At 31.6% G+C, this 25,463-nt stretch overlaps 1 protein-coding gene across 1 annotated transcript in view; it reads right to left on the reverse strand.

Annotated features, from left to right (window-relative positions):
* The window catches only part of LOC129941701 (dopamine receptor 2), a 140,470-nt gene that overhangs the window by 16,463 nt on the left and 98,544 nt on the right, over positions 1–25,463 (reverse strand). The window contains 1 exon segment of the mRNA XM_056050402.1: positions 17,410–17,491. Within this exon segment, the coding sequence (XP_055906377.1) occupies positions 17,410–17,491 (82 nt within the window).

The raw sequence follows: 25,463 nt of genomic DNA on the forward strand, positions 1-25,463 counted from the left end.
GATTTTTTACTTGCGACATATAGGAACTATATGGCAAGTTTTGCATTCGTGCAAAATTTCGAACTCGAGATTTTAATCAAACATGATATTACGATGGTAGAGAAGTCGAAAAAAGTGGGTCCCGCGATTCCGTCCGGTCGGTTTTGTCTGTCTGTCCACGCTCCTACAGCCTAAACCATTGGGTCGATTGAGTTCAAACTTGGAAGTTAAGGTTTTGAGCAGATTCGCGTTAGGCATTTTTTTCATTTTTTTTTTTAAGATCAAAACTAACAGTGGCCCCCATACAATTTTTTTGGTCAAAAACCGAAAATTCGAATTTTCTCAAAAACAAACCGATAGATTTTTTTAAATTTTCTCTGAAATTTTATTTTTTAACTAGGCTTATTTTTATAAGAAAACCATATTTTTGTATTGCTCAGGAAAGGTACCGCTCATAGAACCGATATTTTGTTTTTTAATTTTCTCAGCAACTTATGAACTGATTTTTATAATTTTTTTTCTGAATAAGCTCCTATATTGCCTTAACAATATTTGATTAACAAAAATGCAATTTTTAATTGTTTGGATTTTTTAAAAAATATTGAATTTTTGTTTTTCAAAACTCTATATCTCAAAAACGGGTCAAAAAATGTTTACGAAATTCAAACGTAAGACGTATATTTACAATCACTAAACAACTGTGTTCCAAAAATATTTTTAGAATAAAATTTTAAAATTTTATATATAAAAAATTAATTTAAAAAAAAAACCGCTCTAACGATTTTCAAAATAAAAATTTGAAAATCAACCTTTTTTTTTATTTATAAAATGGCATTTAAATTTTTGGAGACAAACTTATTTTTCAGGTAAAATTTTGAATCTTAAAATATTATTTTTTAAATTATTTTAACTGTGCCTGATCCCGAAAGAGCGCATTATTTTGACAAAATTGTAATAACATTCCTATCTTTCATCCAAATTAATGCATTTGGTACACATTTATATGATATATTTAATCAACAATCTATTTTAAAGTGTCTATCAAGAAGTATTATTTTGGTAACTTTGTTTATATGATTTTAAAATATTATTCTTTACGAATAAGGTTGTTTCACACATGATTTACTGGCCTTCGCCTATATAAAAAATAAATACTTAAAGAAACTGGCCAGAAAGTGTATATGTATATATATATATGTATATATATTAGAATCACTTTTTCAACGCATACACATTGTACCTATTTATAAAGGTATAACGTACAACTTCTACAACTACTGCTTACGTGTCACTTCTTAACTAAAATCCAAAACGCACAAGAGCCTGACTGTAAACAACACATGAACAGCAATTTCCTGTACTTGTTCGTATGCTTGTTTTTTAAAACTTTAGTGAAAAAAATAGACTGAACGTAATAACTCCATGTTTGCGCTGAAAACTTAAGAAGGAATGTAGTATGTACCTTCTAGCCACCAACAACATTCCTTCATTCCTTCATCATAAACATGAACTTGTCTATCTATCTGCATAAAGCTAAGCACGCCAAGTGAACTATTCTATGGTCGTTTTAGACATCTACCTGCTACCTAACTACACAACCAATAGGCGATCGCCTTACAATTTTAACATTCATGGTCTTCCTCTTTCTTATCTTATTTATTTTCCATCTTGGTTCTTCTAATATGAAATTACAAAAAAGCTATCTAAAGGAAAAAAGCTTTTAAGGAACAAGTTGAATCTATATCGAACGCATCGTAGCTTTATACATAATAGAAACCATTTTTCATATACAAAGATCGTACCCAAGTAAAAGGAGACTTATGAATGTAAATAAAAACAAATATCGGAAAAAGATCCTAAACAGCTGACTTAAGCATGCAAAAGTTTGTTTCATCCCCTTATTATATACAATAATAAGCCATTTTGTTTGTTATATAAAGTGCCTTGATATAAATAAAACAAAAACAAATTCATCAACCTTCATATGGAAGCTCTTTATGTGAAAACATATACGAGGATAGACTCAAATAAAATAAAGGAAATTGTGTTGACTTTTTGGGTCGAAAATTAATTATCTCCCTTATTCTGCTGGGTGCTTATGGGAATGGGAATAATATTTTTCTCTCGCTCCCGCTGAATTTCTCCACTTTCGATACTAACGCCACGCCAACGACTCGGCATCTGGTCGCCCTAAAAGTTTATGCTCATGAGAGTACTATGGTTTTTATATACAAAGATCGTGCGGTTTTTTGACAATTCAAATGGCATTTATATCTTTGAAGCCAAACTTATTTTATAGGAATATTTTTAAATCTCATATAAGTACTTTTTTAAACAGACTCTTTGCATACAGGAGCAAGTTCGTGCGACCCAGTCGTGCATTTTATTTAACTTCCCATAGGAAGTTATTGTAATGGGTCCGATTTGTCAAATTGAAAATTTTGACATTTCTCGACGTTTCAAGGTCCCTAGAGCCGAAATAAAAGATTTTTAGAAAAATGTCTGTGCGTGCGTGTGTACGTACGTTTGTACGTCCGTACGTCCGTACGTTCGCGACGTTTTTTTCGTCGTCCATAGCTCAAGAACCAGAAGAGATATCCACTTCAAAGAAATTTTGTTATACAGATAATAAGGCAGAAAGATGCAGAAAGGGCTCTCAAGAAAATTGCGTGGGTGGTTTTTTTACCATAGCTGTTTGAAAAAAAGGTGAAAATTTTGGTTAACCCCAAATATCTTACGAACCAAAAACGCTAGAGACTTGAATTAAATTTTATATAATAAACTGTAACGTGATACCAAACAGGTATATTTTTTGAAAAAAATCAATATAACGGTTTTTTTTAAAAATCAATAAAACTGAAAAAAAAATTTGTCACCTCCAAAATTTTACGACTGAAATATAATTTCATCTCTAAACCAATTTTGTGCAACGAAGAATAATGTTTTTGACATCTGATAAAATTTTGAGAAAAATCGAATTGACAGTTTTTTTATAAAAAAAAAAAAAATCTAAAAAAAACATTACTCAAAGTTCGTAAAAATTGAATATCGATTCAAATATCTTTTCACAAACTTGAAATTTAGGCTTCAAGCTTATTTTATCTTATAAGAAATATTGTTTTCAACATTTTGAAAAATGTTGAGAAGAATCGAATTGACAGTTTTTTTTACAAAAAATAAAAACCTAAAAAAAAAATGTATAAAAGTTGGTAAAAATTGATTTTCGACTCGAATATCTTTTCAAAACTTTGAGATATTGGCTTTAATTTACTTTTATCTTTCAAAAAATCTTGTTGCGAACATACAATTAAAGTTTGAAAAAAATCGAATTGACAGTTTTTGTACAAAAAATTAAAAACCTAAAAAAAAATTAACAAAAGTTGGTAAAAATTGATTTTTGACTCAAATATCTTTTCAAAAATTTGAGATAATAGCTTCAAACTAATTTTTGCTTATAAGAAATATTGTGTTCAACATTTAAACAAATTTTTGAGAATGATGGAATTGACAGTTTTTTTACAAAAAATAAAAACCTAAAAAAAATTAACAAAAGTTGGTAAAAATTGATTTTCGACTCAAATATCATTTCAAAAATTGTAGATATTGGGTTTAAACTACTTTTATCTTTCAAAAAATATTGTTGTCAACATTCAGCAGAATTTTGAAAAAAATTGAATTGACAGTTTTCTTACAAAAAATGAAAACCTAAAAAAAAAATGTATAAAAGTTGGTAAAAATTGATTTTCGACTCAAATATCTTTTCAAAAATTTCAAACATTAGCTTCAAAGTAATTTTATCTCATAAAAAATATTGTTTTCAACATTTGGTAAAATTTTTCAAAAATCGAATTGATAGTTTTTTTTACAAAAAATAAAACTCTAAAAAAAACAATACTAAAACTTCGTAAAAATTTACTTTCAACTCAAATAGCTTTTCAAAACTTAAAAATATTGGCTTGAAACTTATTTTATTTCACAGAAAATATTGTTTTCGATTTTCATTAATTTTTATATAAAAATCCAACAGTCCGTTTTTTTATAAAAAATAAAATCTACAAAAAATAGTACGCAAATTTGGTAAAAATTGATACAAGTTTATATAGACAAACTTTTAAGCAAGACAAATCGACAGACGGGATGGGAAGTTATCAGTGTGGGTCGCATCCCAGCCTCTTTTTTAAATTTTAAGAAAGTAATAATAACAATGTAGTACCCATGACATGATGGTTAGTGCTTTGGGCTTTAAAGACGACTTACAGACCCACACGACTTGGAGGTTGGAACTCTGAAGTCGTCAGTAAAAAATGTTAATCTGTTGATTAAGGAGAACTACAGGTTATCAATTAACAAGTACAGCGACCGCAATATCCGATCAGTTCATTCTAGTGACACTAATATGTTCCCTAAAATCAACAAGGTATTCAGGAAAAAGAACGATATTGACCTTCCGTTTCTGAAACTCCAAAGAACTGAAGAGAGACGTTCTCAGGACAGCGCAAATAGATACAGAAGAAAACATCTTTGACGATGACTTTTACATAATTGAAGATCCGAAGGAAAAAGTGGAGGCGGTTGGAGCTGCTTTCCAGCAAGTGTACAAGGTGAATGTTAGCATTCGCCCCAAACACGACCTGGAAAACAGAGCCCTACTTAATCACTTTTACCTCCGTAATGATATCACACATTGGCTATCTGAGAACCGCGGTTTTATGCGGTTCAATGACGATTCCTTGGCAAATGCCATAATCGCCGAGCAAACGGGACCAAGTCCCTTGTTAGTGACGAAGGTTGAGCTACAGCTCATCTTCAATTCAATAAAAAACAAAAAGTCAGCAGGTGTCGATGGTATATCCAACGTTGTACAAAGACATTTACCGATGGAAGCAATTGACATTTACACCATACGCTCTTCAATAATGCACTGAATAATGCATATTATCCAATGAATTGGAAGATTGCTGTGGTTCATCCTCTCCCGAAAAAGGGAAAGGATGAACCACCACAACTCCAACCCGTCAAATCTTCGGTCGATAAGTCTTCTTCCGAGCATCAGCAAAGTTTTCGAAAAAATCATTAATAGGGCTCTGACTAAGTGGGCTGCGGACAGCAAAATAATTCCGGATAAACAGTTCGGGTTCAAGGCGGGTCATGACACAATTCATGCTGCGTCTAAACTCGTTTCTGATATCCAATGGAAAAAAACAAAACAACAATGCACAGGTGCTGTCCTGGTTGATTCGGAAAAGGCCTTTGACACCGTATGGTTAGAGGGTCTTTACCTAAAACTGAAAAGGCTTGGCATAAGCAAGCCATTGTTGTATACACTTAATGATATGCTTAACGGTAATTCATCGATTCTCTTAAGCATTTACACCAGCGATCTGATAGGTAGTCTTACAAAAGCAATTGCGTACGCCGACGATCTAATTGCGCACAGAACGGCCCGAAAGGTTTAGGTTGTTAGAATTCTCTTGCAGCGTGATTTCGACAAGATTCAGCAATATTTCGACGACTGGAAACTGAAAATAAATATCCAGAAGTCGGAGACAATTCTATTCCGGACTCCGTTGGCTAGGGCCACGAGGGATACATGCAAGAATTGGCGCAAAATGGAAATCGTTGATCTTCACGGGCAGCCATTAGCGAGCAAAATGTAATGAAGTACCTCGGTATCTGGTTAGATCAGTATTTATATTTCGACAGACACATAAATGCTGCTCTGACCAAGGCCAGAGGAACCTTCGCTCTGACGAAACGGCTTTTTTTTAGCAGTCGGCTTGACACCAGAGTAAAGGTAATTTGCTACATGGACCTCATACGGCCGATGATCGTTTATGGTTGTCCTGTGTGGTTCAACGTTGCCCCATCCCAGATGGAGAAGTTTTGGGTGTTCGAGCGGCAGTGTTTACGACGCTGTACCGGCTTATATCGAACAGCCGAATCTTCTTATGTGCATTACTATTCGAATCAACAGAATTGATAATTTCGTGATAAAACTCGTTCGAGGTCACATTGCAAGAGCTATGTCTTCGACCAACAATTTAATTTTCGGGGCGTTCTATCCGAACGACGAGTATTTTGGAAGTGCACGCTTGAGCGTTTTCATTCAACCAGAGGCATTCCTCTTTTTAGATAGATCCGGTCTGATACAGGATAGACGAAGAACCGTGGATAGGCGACTCCCATACAATCGGGACGTCATGGCACAAGGCGGAGCAGAGCCCCTTCGGTTCAGTAGGGCTGTGTCCGAACGGGACCGAACTGATAGGGTGAAGCAGGAAAACCAATTTTGGTGGCTTCAATCGGCACTTGAAAGTTGGTAGTCGGAATGGGGGGGGGGGTTAAATATTAGTGTTTTTTTTAGAGCGTCTGTATGGGACCAGCAAGTTAGTTGTAAGTTATTAATTTTTGTCTAGCTTAAAGTAGTTTTAAGTAAGAATGAATTAGTAAAAATAAATTTACAAAAAAAAGTGCCCTGGACTGCAATGCCAACGCCAATTCTCCAAGAGTAATTCTTGGCATGAAAAGTGCTTTCTTAAACTAGCCGTTCGGATTCCGTTAAAACAGTAGGTCCACGCTATACTGCCAAGAGTACTCGCTCACAGGAGTAGTTGAGAGTTGTAAGTCAATAGGCCCTAGTCCTCAACGGACTGTTGCAGGACCCAATTTATTTATTTTATTTTTTTAATAATAACAATATGTTGTGTGAGACACAAAATTTAAAGTCAGTACATTTTTTTGTTCTTAAAATACTTGAGTCGAAAACCATTTCATATATTATCGGGCGTCCTGCATTAGCAATACTTTACAAGTAGCGAAAAGTATGCCAGCATTAGCCAAACGCCTTAGAATGTGTTGTACGTTCTGGCATTTTCATCTGTCTTATAATTTCCCGGAATATCTCTATGGCCAGGCACCCAGCAAGATAAATATAAGACTGTTGTGCCATCTCCATTAGAGATGATCGGCACACATATAGACTGTTACAAAAATTGTAGAGACAGAGACAGTGTCCTCAGTAAGGTGTAGAGATATTAAAGATTCTGTAGAATTGCATATAGAGGATGGTGTAGTCTGTGTGCTCTGGAATTGATTCTAAATACCTAAGAATTACGGAGTGCGCAATGTTGTTGTTAACTCACTGGAATAAAGCCTTCTGGCGAATAGCAAAGCCTGTAGATATTTGTTTCCTAAGTAAATCAAAAGATGTTAGTGAGAGTACCGCAGATGGGGCCTTGAGAAGCGATTCGACCATAATTATGATAAAAAAGAGGCTGGGATGCGACCCGCACTGATAACTTCTTATCCCGTCTGTCAATTTGTCTTGCTTAAAAGGTTTGTAGGTTTCTGTGTTTTTTTTAAAAAGCTTTCAGTTGAATTATTCCAAAAAATTAAAAATTTCCAACGTTATTTTGGATATGATGAAATAGTTTGATTTCGAAATCTAACTATTTTAGTAGCATGTGCGTATTATTTTTTGTAGATTATAATTTTTATCAAAAAACTGGCTATTGAACTTTTATAAGAAATTTACTGAATGTCGAAAGCAATATACATCTCTCTAAAAATATTTTATTTTAACTCTTGGAAACTTGAAACGTAAAATTTTCAATTCGATGAATCGGACCGATAACAATAATTTCCTATGGGAAGTTAATAAGTTTGGTTTCATTATCTATATTTCTGTTCCCAATATTTAAGTAAAATATTTTATTAAATATTTGAATGAATATTGAGGAAAACATTTTTTATAGGATAAAATAAGATTGAATCCACAATACAAAATTTTTGACAGGATATTCGAGTCAAAAATTATTTTTTAACAACTTTAGTAATATTGATTGTTAGGTTTTTATTTTTTGTAAAAAGCCAATACTTTTTTTTTCTCAAAATGTATTCTTGTTGTATAAAATTATTATTTATTAGGCAAAATCATGTTTTGTTTGTAAAATATTGAAGTTTCAATTGTTTCAATATTTTTCTTGTTTGGTTTCACGTCACGTATATTTGAAGTTGATAGCGCTATTGATAAAATATCGTTTTAGTTTAAGAAGTATGTAGATTTCATGCCACTGTTCAATTTTATCCTGAAAAGTATTTCAAATAATAAGAAACAAAAAATGTGGTTATAAATACTTTAATATAAACCAAAAATTAACCTTATTATTTCACCCAACCTTTCACTATTTTTATATATAGGGTGATTCTTAGAAAACGCTAGCGATAAATTAAATTATTTAAGTTATAGAATAAAAAAGGACAAAAACGTGATGTTTCTAGGGTTTGCAACATTCCTCATTTGAAGACAGCTCCTTCCATATTATTAAGAAATTTGTCTTTGGAATGTATACAACATTTTAAATACACATTTTGGATTTAAAAAAACTGATAAATTTCTAAAAAATAAAAGTTGTACAATTTAAAATAAGTTTTAATATAAAACTCTTTTAAATATATTTTTCCCTTATTAATAAATTGTGTGTTCTCAAATTCATCCATCAAGAAGAAAATATCTCATTTTTTATAGCAAGAAACACCCTGTACATTTGTTTTGATCCAATTTAAAAAGAAGACAAACTTTGTGATACAAAAAAGTAGTTATATTTTGTGTATGTTTTTATGTTTTTAATTTAAGGAGGTAAAAACTTTGTGCAATATAAAAATAAGAGTGAAAGTTTTCATGATGTGGTTGTGATGAAAGTGTAAATAAATAAATAAAAAAAAAACAGAACAACAACAGAAAATGAAACAAATTTACAAACAATTTATTGTTATAAATGGTGTATAGCTAGTATTTTTTTTAAATGTTTTTGTATGAATTTTTATTTAAATAAATTATCAACGAACATGTTACGTCAAAAAATAAATGAGAAAAAAATAACTCAACACAAAGGCATCAAGGCAACGTTGTAATGGTTGTTTTATTTTATACCTTAAACAATATTGATTGTTTGTACTTTTTTGTTTTATTTGTTTAAAATAACGAATATTTTTATATAAACGTTGTTAGTTATTTTATTTTTTATTTAATTAAAGAACAAATATTCAAATATGAATTTAACGAAGCAGAAGTGCAGAAAACACACAGACAATTACAGTTTAACAAAAACAAACAAAACATAAAAAGTTGAAAACATAAAAAAATAACGTACATATTTCAATATAACAAATTCAATATTATAAATTTTTGAAGAGAAAATGTTAAAAAACATTAATTTTGGTTTTTGAAACGAGAGACAGACAACAATTATAATTGACACTCAATTAAAAGGGAAACGAAAACAACAAAACTGCATAGTATAGGTTTATAACAGTAACTGTTATGGAAGGAAACAAGTACAAGAATTATGATTGGATTGTTTTGAGTTTGAGTTTGAGTAAATATAAAAGGATTTCAATTTTATTATTTGTATACTCTTCTCTAGAAACAGTATAATTGAGGAAACACATTTACATTAATTGCTATTATAGCAATTTCCTTAATCCTTAGATCTGTCCTTTTACTCGTACAGAGAGAACTATTATGTTTATTGTTCATATAGTTATACAATTGATTATAAGTTAATATTTGAATCCTGGCATAGAGACTGTAGTCGTATTATTAGTATTATTGGACGAACTTATTAAGGAACATTATAAGTTACATGTAAAATAAAAAGGAACACATTAAGCCATTAACTCACAATAGTGTGAATGGTTTTAGGGTAGAAAGAGTTAATAGTTAGGAGCGATATACATATGAACATACACATATATTTTTTTGAACTAGATAAAAAAAATTTACTGTATTAAATCCGGTACTTCCGATTTGTTGGGGTAAGTTTATAATGTAATTGGTCTAAAGCGTTAAGTATAACATAGTTATAAATCAGAAAAATATACTATTTGATTGTTTAAGTTTTATTATTTATGCTGCAAAGGACACAATTAGTATCAATTAAAATTATATTCTTCAATTTCAAGACTGCTGAATTTACTTTCACCTTGAGCCTAAAATTCCAGCTTTTCAAAATTTGCATAGAAATGTTTTAAATAGAAAAATCCCGATTTAATAGCAAACAAAACAATTACAAAGAGTTTAACATAAGTTGTAAAATAACACTATAAATGAGTTAAAAAGATACAAAACACGTTAACATTTTCAAATGGGAGAGGAAATTTTTCAGATAAAATAATTCTGTTAAAAATTCAAGGATTAAAAACGACGAAAGTAATTAAATTTTTCTAATATTCCTTTTCCTTAAGTAAAATCTTCATTTTAGAAGATTTAGGTTAGGTTGTAAGAAAGTTAATTTTGATCCATAGTTTTGATCATAATAATTATGTTCAAAAAAAAAAAATGTTGTTTTAAAAATAATTTTTCGCGTTTTTTATTATGTGCGGTTTTTCCGCAAAAAAATGTTTCGTATTACAAATACAAACGCTTCGCTGTAGATACAAGTAGAAGTAGGATCCAAATATGGTTTAAATGTTAACGTTTACTTGATTCTCTAACATAAATGTTGGTAAAATTGATAACCCTTGCATGTTTTGAAAGCATGTTTCCAGATTATCATTGTTCATTTTTCAATAAGAGCTGACACCTTTTACTAGCACTTTTTGAAATAACATGTTTTGGCTGCAACCAAACTTACGCTGCAGAAATAAAAACGCTGTCGTCGGCATTTTCATAGAAAAAAACTATGCATTTTATATCTTGTTGGTGTCATAGAAAGTTGTTTGATATCTCCAAAGCCAAGTAACTTATGGTTTCATGGTTGCCTTTCACACTAACGCCTAAAAAATGCAATTTGTGTATAGTCCTGAAAACTTGTATGACTGCTCCGTATCAACTGTAGTAAGTTTAAATTTTACCATTAAACTTAAAAAGTATCTCGGCAGACCTTAAAAAAAAAGATGGAAAATTCAATATAATATTCTCATTCTGCTTTTCAACGATTTTTAGTTCTCGTCTTTGTAATCTACTAAATTGTTTGATTACACTGGTCAACTACGTTTACTTACTGGTAATATAATTGCGCTTTTACCTTTTAAAATTCTCAAAAACACGTTTGTACATAAGGTTTCTTAAACTTATCTAAATGTTTGAAGTAGCTTTTTTTCAATAAAATCCGTGATAGTTTTTGAAATATGATAGTTTCCTTCAATATTAAATTGATATATTTATATTATTTCATATAATATTCGAAAAATCTTCATGAAGTGTCAGATTTCACCTGATTTCTGAAAAAACGCCATTTATGCTTGAACTGTTTTTAATATAAAAAGACACAACGGTTTGAAAGTAAGTTTTGTTCTTGTATCGAATCTATTGTCTAAACAATATTATTATATCAAGTTTTTAAAAGATATTAACAAATTATGTTGAAAAGTGTTAAAATTTAAAACATCAGCAATTAATTAAAGTTTGGATTCGAAATCAGCACTGAAAATTAACTCCAAAACGTATTTTTCAAAATGATGAAAGTATTGTATTCATAGTTTACTCAAACCTTCATAGAGATTTGTTCTGGACTCAATTTCTCTCGATTTTTAACAATTATGATTTCTTACTTTTCTAATATAAAAACCTGACTTTGGCTGATAGTTTTTTTTTTGGAAATTTCTGACTGTACTACATATAGACTTGCAATACAGCACGGGTAATATTAATTACATCTCTATTTTCTCTCTTCCAATCAAAACCAAGATATTTTATATGTCTTCTAAAGTTTTTAAGATAATTTAAAAATTCTAATTAGACAATTGTTAAGGGAACTTGCCTTATGCATCAATTTTGTTCAGGAAGTTTATCATACTCGATTTTATGTACCTCGACATTGAATTTTACGGTTTTGTCAATTGTTACAATTTTGCGTATTTTGTTCAATGCCTTTAACTTCTATACAATATCATAAGCTGTCTATGAGTCTGTCACAAGAATGTGTTTTTGTACCTTAAAAAGATAACTGATAAAATTTTCCATCCGTTTTTTTGTAAGCATCTGGTAGCTCTATTCAGAAAGGACATATTTGTAGGAAAATGATCTCATTTTTGTTGTGACAGCTTTTTAGGTATCAATTTGACTACCAGCTTACATTGATGAAATTCGATTATTTTGAGTCATTTATCAAAAAACTCAGCGTCGGAATAAGTGATAGTAAGCTGGAAATTGGTTTATACCTTCCTTTTGGTGTCCTAAATATTGTGTCTGATAAAATTTCGAGTCTCCGTCGAAATTTTCGTGATTATGGTCTAGTATACAACTTGCCAAAAGATTTCTGTCAATCATTATCCCATACGTTTAACCATTTCAGATAGGCAGAGTGCAGAAAGCGCCCACAGCTCAGCACATTTTTGATATAGAAATAATAGTGAAAAAATAAAGTTAGTACAAAAATCCATTTTATTTAAATGTACAAGCTTACCGTTATCTAATCATAACAAAGTATATCATAAAATACATAAAATACAAAATGGATTTATTAAGTACATACAAATGAGACGTCACTCGAAATGAATTAATAAACTGAAATAGTTGATATGCTAAAGCTATTCTGTTTCATTTAAGTAGAAGATTAATTAATAAGTTAAGAAGGTCAAACATTTCAACGACAAAATGTTTTATTTTTTATAAACTTTAATTTGTTCACACCAAAAGAAAGCTATAAACAAAAACTCTTATTTAACTGACCTATAAGATTTTCTTGAATCAGTCTAGTATAGGTTAATGTTAGGTTAAAGTGGCTGTCCATTATGGAATCGGACACATTTAGGCCAGTTTAATGGCCCATTGTAATATCACATGAATCTTGAGGATTCCTCCTAAGCTCAATGGAACAAGTTTGAGTTCCTTATGAAACGAAAGGCTGATTATGCTAATATGATTCAGATCGTTTAGATCGTTAAAGAAGAATTTTCCTAGGTAATTCTTGCGTTTTTGAGCTAGATCAGGGCATGTACAGAAAAGGTGAAGAACTGTTTCTTCCTCTTCCTCGTCCATACAGCTTCTGAAAAAGTCATTTAAGAATACGCCTAACCACGTTTTGTGCTTTCCTATTAGACAGTGTCCGGTTATGACCCCTATTATCGAGCTGAAATGCGATCTGCTTAGAGATAGCAAGCACCTTGAACGTTTTAAATCTAGTTTTGGCCAAATGTTTTTTGTGACTTGACACGTGGTGATATTGTTCCACCTGGTGCCCGCCCTCCTCACAGCGTCTTGCATTAGCAGAAGTTTACAAGTAGCGATTTATATGGGAGTACTTGCCAACCGTGGTAGGATGGGCACTACTGTACAGTTCCTAGCGAGTTCATCTGCCTCACAATAACCTGAAATGCCTGGCCTGGCTATCTGAAAAGATATGGATATCAGATGTTGATATCATGTTTTCTTTGAGCCACTAAATGACTTCTTTTATCGCCAAAAGTTCTGCCTGGAACACGCTACAATGATTGGGAAGGCGGAATGAGAGACTTAATTTCAGTCGTTCAGAGTACACACTTCCCGAAACCCCTTCTTTTGTTTTTGAACCATCTGTATAAAAATGGAGTGACTCATCATCCAGGAATGCTCTATCCTCACAGAAAGATCTTAAAGGTATAGAAATTTGGAAGTTTCTTTCGAATTGCCGTTGGGGGATGGTGTAGTCTGTGTGCTTTAAAATTGATTCTAAATACCTAAGAATTACGGAGTGGCCAATGTTTTTGTTAATTCATTGCGACGAAGCTTTGAGGCGAATAGCAGAGCTTGCAGCTATTTTTTTTTGCTTAACATGTCAAGAGGTGTTAGGTAGGTAAAGTGTCCAGTGCCGCAGAAGGGGTCGTGCGAAGCGATCCGCTTATACATTTGCAAGCTAAACGTTGGAGTTTTCTCTACAGCAGTCCAACATAATGCCACACCGTACATTAAAATCGGTCTAATTACCAATGCGTGATTTTGGGATGTAAGCGCCATTTATTACCGATAAAATTGTTGCAAGAAAAGAGAGCTACAGTAGCTTTTTTGACTCTTTCCTGTATATTGAGTTTTCAATTTAGTTTTGTATCAAAAACAAGACCCAGGTATTTAGCATCGTCTGAGAATTTTAATTGGAATCCTTCAATATAGGAAGGGTTGACAAATAGAATTTTGTATTTCCTCGAAAATAAGACTAAGTCGGTTTTGTGTGGGTTAACACCTAGTCCACACCGATCAGCTTAAAGTATTGGTATATCCAACGCATTTTGTAAGAGTTCTTTAAGGGTATTAAGATGCTTTCCTGAAACTGCTTTAGCAACGTCGTCGTCCGAATAGGCTATCACTCTGAAACCCTCCGCTCCAGACCAGTTAGGATATCATTCACCCCCAGGTTCCAGAGGAGAGGGGATAGAACACCACCTTGGGGTGTCCCTTCACTAACAAATCGTCTGCCAGAAGAATTTCCCAGTTTTTTATGCTCCTAGTTAATTATGCTCCTAGTCATGATCAAATGAATTAACTCCCCAAGCGATCTCTTAACGTTTAGAGTTGTTAGTGCAGATGTTATTGCAGATGTGTCAACAGTGCTAAAGGCACCTTCCATGTCAAGGAAAACAACCATAGTGAACTCTTTATGAAGAAGAGATATTCGATTATGCGTACTAAGGTGGGTAACGCTGTTTCCACCGATTTACCTTTACAGTAGACATTTTAAGCCGAAGACAGAAGTCTTGTATCAATGATTCTCCTTAAATGGATATCAATCAATCTTTCCAAGGTCTTAAGAAGGAATGATGATAGACTTATAGGTCGTAGATCCTTAGGATTGACTTGCTAGCATTTACCTGCTTTGCGTATAAAAACAACAGCTGGTAAAAATTGCCTCAAGGATTGGTGCAATTATGTCAGAAGTCTTTTGTAACTCGGCTGGTATTATCCCATCTGGTCCTGCAGATTTAAATGGTTTGAAGCTCTTGAGAGCCCATTATAGCTTGTAAATTGTGATCAGAGCTTGTAGATATGTTGGATTGGAACTTAAACGAATATGATTTCTGCAAGGTTCGGTTAAAGAACTACCAGGAAAATGAGTATCTAATAGTAAGTTCAGCGATACATTACAGGAATTTGTCCAGGAACCGCCTGAATTTTCTAGCATTTTCCGTAATCCGTAGGCTTCATAAGTTTCTCCTTTAATGACACAGATGGATCGCCAGGAAGATCATATAAATTGCCTTAGTGCCTTCTTGTAAAATCTTAGGGATTCTTTGTAAGAATAATAGTGAGAGGCTAGTCGTACGACTTTGGCTCGGTTGAAGAGTTTAATACATTCTCTTCTGAGCGAGTCAAGCTCTGAGGCTCACCATTATGGTTTCCTCTTTTATCAGTCTAGTATAAAATGAGTAAAATAGTACTTAAGCATACTATACTTATTAGAAGTTGATCTACGAGTATTTCCAAGATCTATTGGGATGTTGCATAATAGTGTTAGTAATAAAAATTATTAAAATATTTGAGGTTTTTGAAATAAGTGCCATATTTGTAAGCGGTGCCGTATTTCTAAAACACTTTGCTTTCTTGCTTTCTAATGAATGTTAATCTTAAAATGTATTTTGTTATAAATTAAAGGTTTGCTTTAGGAACACAAACTTTATATTAATTAAAATTTATGTTATGTCAAATTTATGTGACTAGGACCAGATATTAAATTGTTCTGTAAAGTGCCGCTTACAAATGTTCTTAATGTTATTATTTTGTTTTTCAATATTTTGGTGATAGTTAGATCTTTAAACAAATTATGAAGTCAGTTTTTGTACACCTTAAACTTAAAAATTTTTAAAATTGTTTATGTATATTTTAACTTTCATTAATAATCCTGAAATAGGCTATACAAATTCTAACTAAAAGCAAAAAACGATTTATAAACGTTAAGATTTTTTAATAATTATTTTGTTGATACTTTTCCATGAAGACCTGTATAACTAAATATCTACAAACTAAAACAAATAAAGGTACATAAAAACAAACCTAGTTTATTTAACAAAACAAATCTAGCTATAAACTTGCTAAAAATTTCTACATAAAAATACAATAAGCCGACCAACAATATTGCCTTTTATAAGCTCCGGTTTTTTGACCGTCCTTTCCGAATTAACTCATTCTTAATAAAGTCCTTTGAATTTCCTGTTCTATGGTGTGTTGTGTGTCTACAAAAAGCAAAAAGCCTGCTACAAAAAGTGTCATAAAATTATGTAAATGTGTTTTCTCAAAATAGTATATTTTAGTAAAGTGTAGGTACAAAAAAGTGCAGGAACATTTTTAGAACAAATAACAAAAAAAAAACAACAGAAATAGAAATAGAAACAAAACAAAAATTACATTTTGCAATCCAATCATAAAAATGCTTGCCCTGAAAACAGCCAAAAAGCTGAACAGTGGAACAACACGAAAAAACATCATATAAAAGTAACAATATGTAGATTTCGACACCAAAAACGAGAAACGTGAAACGAGTGCGTTGCGTTATTGCAATAAATATTATTGGCCAAACCAAAACCAAACAGCAAGAACATTTTTTGAGGTTAGTAAAAATTCAAATGTTGTTCTACATACCTTGGATGGAAATGAACAACATTGTCTACTTCTCAACTATGCATTAATGTCAAAATAAATCCTCCTTAGTCGGTTGACAGTGCTATTTTGCTATAAATGTCCTTTTCATATGTTCATAGGTAGTTCAGGTTGCATAGTTTTGAGTATGTAGGATACGAGGATAGGTACGCCTTACGCATAGGTATGCTTTCCGTATGCGCATACGTACAATATGCATGGAAATTCCATTCAGGATATTTCGAAGGATATTATTTTAGCAGGATGACTTCAAATTGCATTTGCATATAAGGCAAGGCACGGCAAGAAACTTAAGAGGGAAACTTGTCTATTTGACATGAATTTTCTTGTAAATGCGGAAAAATAAAAGAGTATTGGATCGTTTTTTGGAAGCCTTAAGGATTCTTTTGAAATTTCTTCCGTCAAAAGGAAAAATACATTTGGAAAGAGATTTTCTTTTTTACTTCTTGTGTTTGCATTTTGCATTTGATTTTCTTTCTCTCTTTGCATCATAAAGATATTTATAAGTTTAAAGTATAGAATGTATGTAGAAGAAGGAAGGACGAAAGGATACAACTATATGTACGTTTGTTCGCAGGAATTATGCCTCACATGTTGGATGCCGTGTAAGGAACACGTCGAGTAACATCGTCTCGTTGCAAATCTCTGTAAAAGTTTGATTAAGATTTTTTTTGTATTTTAGAAAAATTAAATTAAATTGACAAGAAAATCAGAAGAAAATATATAAAGAAAAATAAACTTTGTGTCAATGTGTGTTTGCATCACGTTAACAGAATTTATTTAAAAAATGTAATTAGAGAATTTCTTTTTTTTTAATTCTGAATGAAACAAGTATGATCCTTTTTGTTGGAATGATTACTCACCTGTGATTTTGAGCGCATAGTTGGTTGATATTTTCTTCGAATCTTCCGCGGGCAACACATGCAGAGTAATCGCACAAATGCTCTGAAATTTAAAAATTAATCTTTTATCATTTGTGTAAAATAATTTGGCATTGAGCAACAAAACTTATTAATTCTATTGAAAGTACTTAAAAGGAAATGTATTTTGTAAGGATTTTTTGCGTTCAAAGTTCAAACTACTATGGTCCTTCAGTGAGGCAACCCTTTATAATAGTTTGACAATCTGTTTATTATTGTGGGCTGTATCTCACGTCGTTTTTGATTGTTCTATGGAATATAAACTCAAATCTATTACAGTTTTAGTTAATATGATGGACCACATATATGATATATCTATGTATAACATAATGTCGGACAGTGGATCAAACTAACGTTTTTCTGCACAAAATAATTGTTTCGAAAATGTGAGTGGGACTTTTATGTAGAAACAATATTATCAAAAATACTCAGCGTTTTTAGGACACTACAAATCTTGTTCTTCTTTTAATGATATAGCATCCTAAAATAGAGCCTAGGATAATATTATTATGACACAAGTGACAAGACCCAAAAAGAGAAACGTCGCTCGTAAGAAATATCACTAAGAAAACGTCACAACTCCCAAATAAAATGTCATATCACCAAAATCTACTTTTAATGGTGTAACGTGTAGATTTAGAAATTTCATAACGCCCAGAAGATTTCGTGTTATTTGTGGAAATTGGGCCTTATGTCATTTACGACTTTAAACAGTGAGGTATTTATGAGTCTGGAAATGCTGCCCTAATGCACCACCTCTGTTAGATTTGGGGTAATTGCGAAGTGTATGCATACTTTCTTTGCACTTACAGAATCTGAATTTAAAGAAACTTTGAATACAAACAATTTCAGAATATACCTTAAATCCTATAGTAATCCCTAGCAGGGGGCAGAATGGACCCCACACATATTATACTGTTTATGCAAACTGTGAATGAGCAAACCATTTCATGTTATTAACATCCCATAGCAAGGTATTATAATCCGTCCGATTTTTCGAATTGAAAATTTTGACATTTCTTGACGTTTTCCCTAGAGTCAAAATAAAAGATTCTTAGAAAGATGTCTGTGCGTGCGTGTGTACGTACGTTCATACGTTAGCTACGTTTTTTTCGTCGTCCATAACTCAAGATCCGGTAGAGTAATCGACTTCAAATAAATTTTGTCATACACATGATAAGTCAGAAAGATGCAGAAAAAACTCTCAAGAAAATTGCGTGGGTGGTTTTGTAACCATAAAGGTTTTAAAAAAGGTAAAAGTTTTGGTTAACCCTAAATATCTCATGAACCAAAAACGCTAGAGGCTGGAATTAAATTTTATTTAATATGTTGTAACATGATACCAAATAAATATATTTTTTTAAAAAAATCCAATTAATGTTTTTTTTTATAAATCAACACAACTGAAAAAAAACATTCTCACCCCGAAAATCTTACGAATACAAAATGATTTTATCTCCAAAACAATTTTGTGCAACGAAAAATAACGTTTTTAACATCTGGTAAGATTTAAAATAAAATTAAATTGACTTATAAAAAAAAATTCAAAAAAAAAACATTACTCAAAAGTTGTAAAAATTGAATTTCGACTCAAATATCTTTCCAAATATTGAGTAAAATTTTGAAAAAATGGAATAGACAGTTCTCTTACAAAAATGAAAACATAAACAAGAAAATAAAACAAAAACAAAAAAGAGGTTGGGATGCAACCCACACAGATAACTTCCCATCCGGCCTGTCGATTTGTCTTGCTTAAAATTTTGTCCATATGTACTCGTATCAATTTTTACCTAATTTGCGTAGGTACTGTTTTTTGTAGATTTTATTTTTTATGAACAAATGGACTGTTTGATTTTGACAAATTACTGAATATCGAAAACAATATTTTCTGTGAAATAAAATAAGTTTGAAGCCAATATTTTTAAATTTTGAAAAGCTATTTGAGTCGAAAGTACATTTTTACCAAGTTTTAGTACTGTTTTTTTTAGAGTTTTATTTTTTGTAAAAAAACTGTCAATTCGATTTTTTCAATATTTTTCAGAATGTTGAAAACAATATTTGTTATAAGATAAAATAAGTGTGAAGCCTAAATTTCAAGTTTTTGAAAAGATATTTGAATCGATATTCAATTTTTACCAACTTTGTGTAATGTTTTTTTTAGATTTTTATTTTTTATAAAAAAAAACTGTCAATTCGAATTTTCACAAAATTTTATCAGATGTTCTTCGTTGCGCAAAATTGTTTTGGAGATGAAATCATATTTAGGTCCTAAAATTTTGGAGACGACAATTTTGTATTCATTGTTTTTGATTTATAAAAAAAAAAGTTAGTTGGATTTTTTTCAAAAATATACTTCTTGGATGTCACGTTACAATATATTATATGCAATTTAATTTAAGTCTAGCGTTTTTGGTTCATAAGATATTTAGGTTTAACCAACATTTGTACCTTTTTTTCAAACTGCTATGGTAAAATAACCGCCCACACAATTTTCTTGAGAGCCCTTTCTGCTTTATTATCTGTATAACAAAATTTGTTTGAAATTGATATCTCTTCTGGTTCTTGAGCTATGGACAGCGAAAAAAACGTCGTGAACGTATGGACGTACAGACGCACGAACGTACGTACACACGCACGCACAGACATCGTTCTAAAAATCTTTTATTTCGACTCTAGGGACCTTGAAACTTCGAGAAATGTCAAAATTTTCAATTTGAAAAATCAGATCCATTACAATTACTTCCAATGGGAAGTTAAAAATATTATTTTCAAACTTTTTGTAATTCACAGAAAATGTTGTTTTCGATTTCAGTCCGTTTTTTCATAAAAAAAAATAAAATCTACCAAAAATAGTACGGAAATTTGGTAAAAATTGATGTTCGGTTCTTGATATCTCTCAAATTAATTTCATTGATCCAATTTGTAAAAATTTAAGAAATGCAACTAAAATTAGTAAAAAATTGTTTTCGACTAAAAATCTATTTTAAAAAACTAGGTTTTTAAACTAAACAATTTCTGTATGTGAAAAATATTGTTGGTAATTTTAAAATTTGTAAGAATGTTTCAACTTACAATGTTGTTTAACCCAACACGAAAACTTACAAACTTTTATGCGAAACAAATCGACAGACGGGATGGGAAGTTATCAATGTTGGTCGCATCACAGCCTCTTTTTTAATATGGTTTTGGGGTGAAACGACCTAACGCCGTATAATAAAACATGAAATGGAAGTAGACAGCACAATTAATTCGTGATATAATTGGAGTCAACAAAATCGATCAATTAAAAAACCCAGATTGGATTTTTTAAAAGCGTTCTTTTTATGTTCCGTATATTTTAGGATGAACTTAAATCAAAGTATAATTATTTGTATGTTTCAATTAAGTTTTTTTTTAATATTCCTTATAGTTTGTTGATATATTCGTAGGAATGCCAAATGTGAAATACCTTTCATCAAGCTCAAAGAAGTAAAAAGTCAACAAAAGTTATCTAGTCAAAAATTACCAGCCTAACATCTGATAACTGATTAGATTCTGAAAAAAATACCTTCAATAAAATGTATAATAAATTGCTCAGTAATTATTTTACCTTAACAATGTCAGATACTGACAGAAATAACATCTTACCGACTAATAATACTAATACCAATCATCGCAAAAGTTTTTCAAAAACTGCAACTGAAAAGATTTAGCGAAAAATAAAGAATGAAGATATCCAGATATAAAAATTCCACTATATACAAAGTAAAACGAATCACAAATATGGTGGAAAAGGCACTTGAAAAGAATAAACTATGCTCGGTAAAATTATTAGATGTTGCTCAAGCCTTTAAAAAGGTTTGGTATTAGAGTACAAACTGCATGGTGAGCTTCTAGGCAGTACTTCGAAATATTGGCATCTAATATTACGAACCTTATCTTTAGAGTGCTACGCGACCAAAAAAACCGCAAGGTCATACAAGCTCCAAATAATGTTCAAAGAGTTAGAAGAACAAGGCCTAAAAAGCGAATGATCTATGGGAAAGTATAACAATTAAAGGGTGGTTATATTTTAAGAGCCGAAGTTGGTTTTAAATAAAACACAAATTAATTTATAAAATTATTGTCATATCTCTTTATTATGACAATATTTGTATGGTTCAATTATTTATGAAAATACGTATCGGCCAAATGACCGCCTTGAACTCGGCGGCAAACCTCCATACAATTCTATAAATTTTCGATGATGATGCTTTTCTCTTAAATAACACAAAGAAACACGAAGTCCAATAGTGTCAAACCACATGATCTTGCTGGCCAATTAACATCGCCACCACTGGAGGTAACCCCGAACCATTTAATTTAACGTCAAAAATAGCAACTCCTTCATTAGCTGTGTTGCAAATGGCACCGTCCTATTGATACCACATATCATCCATTTCTTCTAATTCGCGCCAAAAAAGTACGTTAGCATCACACGACAGCGAACACCATTCACAGTAACTGTCAGACCGTCCCCATTTTGGAAAAAATACGACCCGATTATGCCTTTAGCTAACATTGGTTTCTTATCAATTCCTGTTGTATAATTGCCCAAATGTGGCAATTCTGATTATTGACGATTCGAAGACTAATTTTTTTCAAAAACTGATCATGCACTGATACCATTTCTTGCACCATTCTCTCCAATGACTTGAAACGATCAAGATGCGTTAGTACTTGAGTCGATTGCATCTTGTAAGCGTTTAATTGCAAACCTTTATGCATAATGTTAATCAACGATTCGGACGATCGTAAGAGGTGCCATTGCAGGGCACGACGACAAGTTGCCACACTATTACGAACACTAGAAATATTTTCTGTATTACGAGACTGTATTTTTGTTTTCACATCTTCTAAAAAACCTGTTGCTTTAATTTTGCACGAATTGTACGGATGTACATTCAACATCGGACCTTAGAATTAAGAAATACAAAATTTTTATAATTTAATCATTTGTCGATCTTTAGTAGATAAACCGATGGTTAAGGTCTGCCACCGATTTCTACCGATTGTTTTTTTAAAGATTTCCCTATTGCAATCTTTTATACATAAATTGTATGATTTTCTTACCAACTTTGACAAATTTTATGACATAACTTTTCTTAACAAATGTTTAAAAATATTTTCTAAATAACACGCAACTATATAAAATATCAAAAAATAGTTAAAGTTTCAATTAATCAGCATCATTTTGACCACTGTGCATTTGCCGCAAGCCACAAAGCAAGTGAAACAATCGATGAACGTTTAATATCATGAAATGGTTCTTTCGATTAATCAATGTCAATTTTAATATCATTCAATTTTAATTTTTTGGAACTGATGTTCCGTCAAAAAGGTTTCAATTTTTTGACACGTGTACTGAATCGCACACGCTCTTCTTATAATAGCTTTCAATTTTCAATTTATCTGTGCAGGTGGTATTTTCTATAGAATTTTGTGAGTTTGAATTACTTCTTAAATATTTATTTTTAATTGACAAAGTCGTTTATCAATGGAACTAATAGTATGAGTGTCACAATAATAAATGAATAAATAAATAATATAGGTTCATATCATAGCACGCCATAGGAACAAATAATAATTTGATAACAAATAAAAGTTCTTTTGAAACTCCCTCATAAAAAAGGATTACATATATAGAAATAAACTTAAGTATATTAATTTAAATTATTGCGCGAAAGGATATTATTCATGTTGCTAATAAGAACATTATTTTCGTGTCGGAGAAACTAATTAAAAAATAATTTGGATGGGAGCAAATTTGATTTAATATGCGATAAAATTGTCTTCTTGTTTAATAATAATTATTTATGAATTAATTCGAGGACACGTGAAGCTATCCGTTGTTTGTTGTGTTTTTTTTTGTGTCATCATTATTTTTAACGTTCAATTCTCGGGGTGAAGTTGCGATATAAAATGTTGATAAGTCATATAAATAATTATTTTTAATCGCAATAAGTATAGTATTAAATAAAATAATCATTTCAGTCAATTCAATTTTGTTTTACAAATTATTTATCTTTTGGTAAAACAAACAATAAACTTTGCAAATTAGAATTTTGATAAGCTTTTCAGTAATATTAAAGATTATTTGGAAATAAGAGTTTTTTCTGAAAAGTTGTCGAAAACTAATAACGAATTAGGTGACGCAACAGTCCATAGAGAACAGGAGAATAATACTCAAGAACTCTCAAGCATTCATGTTTGCGAGTCATTTTAGGTAATGGGGGGACGTACAATTTTAATACCGAATCCGAAAGGCTAATTTTTAAGAAAGCACTTTTCATGACTGCAATTGTTGTATTTCAAATAAAGTCTAAAAAATTAAAAAATCTTTTTACTTTGCAAATTGCACTTAATTTTGCAGAGCATAATTTTTTTGTCAGGTTGCGAAGTGTAAAATGAAAAGTGTTTGGAGAATAAGGGCCCAAATCACTCTGACTAACTTTTTAATATTTAAAAGACTTCAACGTCTAAAAGTGATCTACGATACATAATTTTTAACTATGTACCTAACCTACTCTTCTTACTCCAATCCCATAGAATTGATAGGGTTATCTCTCATTTCTAAAGACTTAAAAAATCCAAACCCTAATGATAGACATCTCTTTTTTATTCTGAATGGTAAAATTTTTTTTAAGGACAAAAATAGTTACTTTGAATCTATTCATATTGACAATAGCTTCGCCCCGGCGCGGCGGCGGCGGCGTTACTCGCATGTTTTATTTTGCAAGAATTTGGTTTAGCAGAACCAACATTTTTCAGTCAGGTAACTTTAAAAGATAGACATATGATGTCGTGGACATTTTCCTTCCATTATAAACTTACAAAATTAGTAAAAAATGTTCCTAATTGTTATATGTTAAGGTGTTTTATAGTCTAACGCCTTTCTCAATAAATAAGTTATCCAATACGGCAAAAAATGTTCAAATCAAAACATCCAAGACCAATCAGTCTAAATGCTCTACGTTCAATACAGTCCAAGAGGCTTAAGTAAGTTGCAGGAGCACAAGCCCAGATATGGGAGTTATACTCAAGCTTTGGACGTTTATAAGTCTTTTAAATAACAACCAGATCAGAGGGTGAGAAAAACTTCTTCCATCGCCTTAGAAAACATAAACATCATTCGGCATTTTTGGCGACATCGCGTATTTGATCGGTCCACATAAGGTGGTTGCTTATACATATACCGAAGATATCGAGATGTTCAGTCTTCTCGATGCAAGTGCCATTTATGGATATTGTCAACGGTTTCTTATTCCCCATTGTACAATGCTGTTTAGGTCGGAATTTAATGATCCTTTCATATTCTGTCGTTGCAGTTCCACATCCGAAGAAGAGGGATGTGAATCTGAAAACGTATATGAAAAGCTAAGAGTACTATCGTCAGCTTAACAATGTATTGGACTATAAGTTGCAGACAGGAGATCATTAATAAAAATGAAAAAGCGTGTTGGAGATAGAACACAGCCCTGGGGCACACCAGCGTTTATTTTGTGGTTTTCAGACTTGAATCCATCCAATACAAATCTTATTGAACGATTCGAAAGGTAATCCAATGAAGGAGGGATTCATGCAAACCGTAAGCACGCATTTTCGATAAGAGAGCCTGATGCCAAACCCTATCAAATGCTTTTGAAATATCTAATGCAATAATCTTACTTTCTCCAAAACTATGTAAAGATTTGTTCCCCTGTTCGGTGAGATGAACCTTGAGATCACCAGTCGACCTATTGCTACGAAAGCCATACTGTCGGTCATTAAGAACCTTCCGTTCTTCAAGATATTTCTTGAGCTGATAATAAATCAGCGTTTCCATGACCTTGGAAAGAAGGGACGTAAGTGCAATCGGTCGGTAATTAGACGGTGAGGAAGATTCGCGTTTTTTTTTGGTAATAGGCTGAAAAAGTGCGGTTTTCCATACACTCGGAATGAGACCTGAGGAGTAGGACAGATGAAAAAGCTTTCGCAAT

This window comes from Eupeodes corollae, chromosome 1, assembly GCF_945859685.1.
Source record: "Eupeodes corollae chromosome 1, idEupCoro1.1, whole genome shotgun sequence".
In the NCBI taxonomy this organism is placed as follows: domain Eukaryota; kingdom Metazoa; phylum Arthropoda; class Insecta; order Diptera; family Syrphidae; genus Eupeodes; species Eupeodes corollae.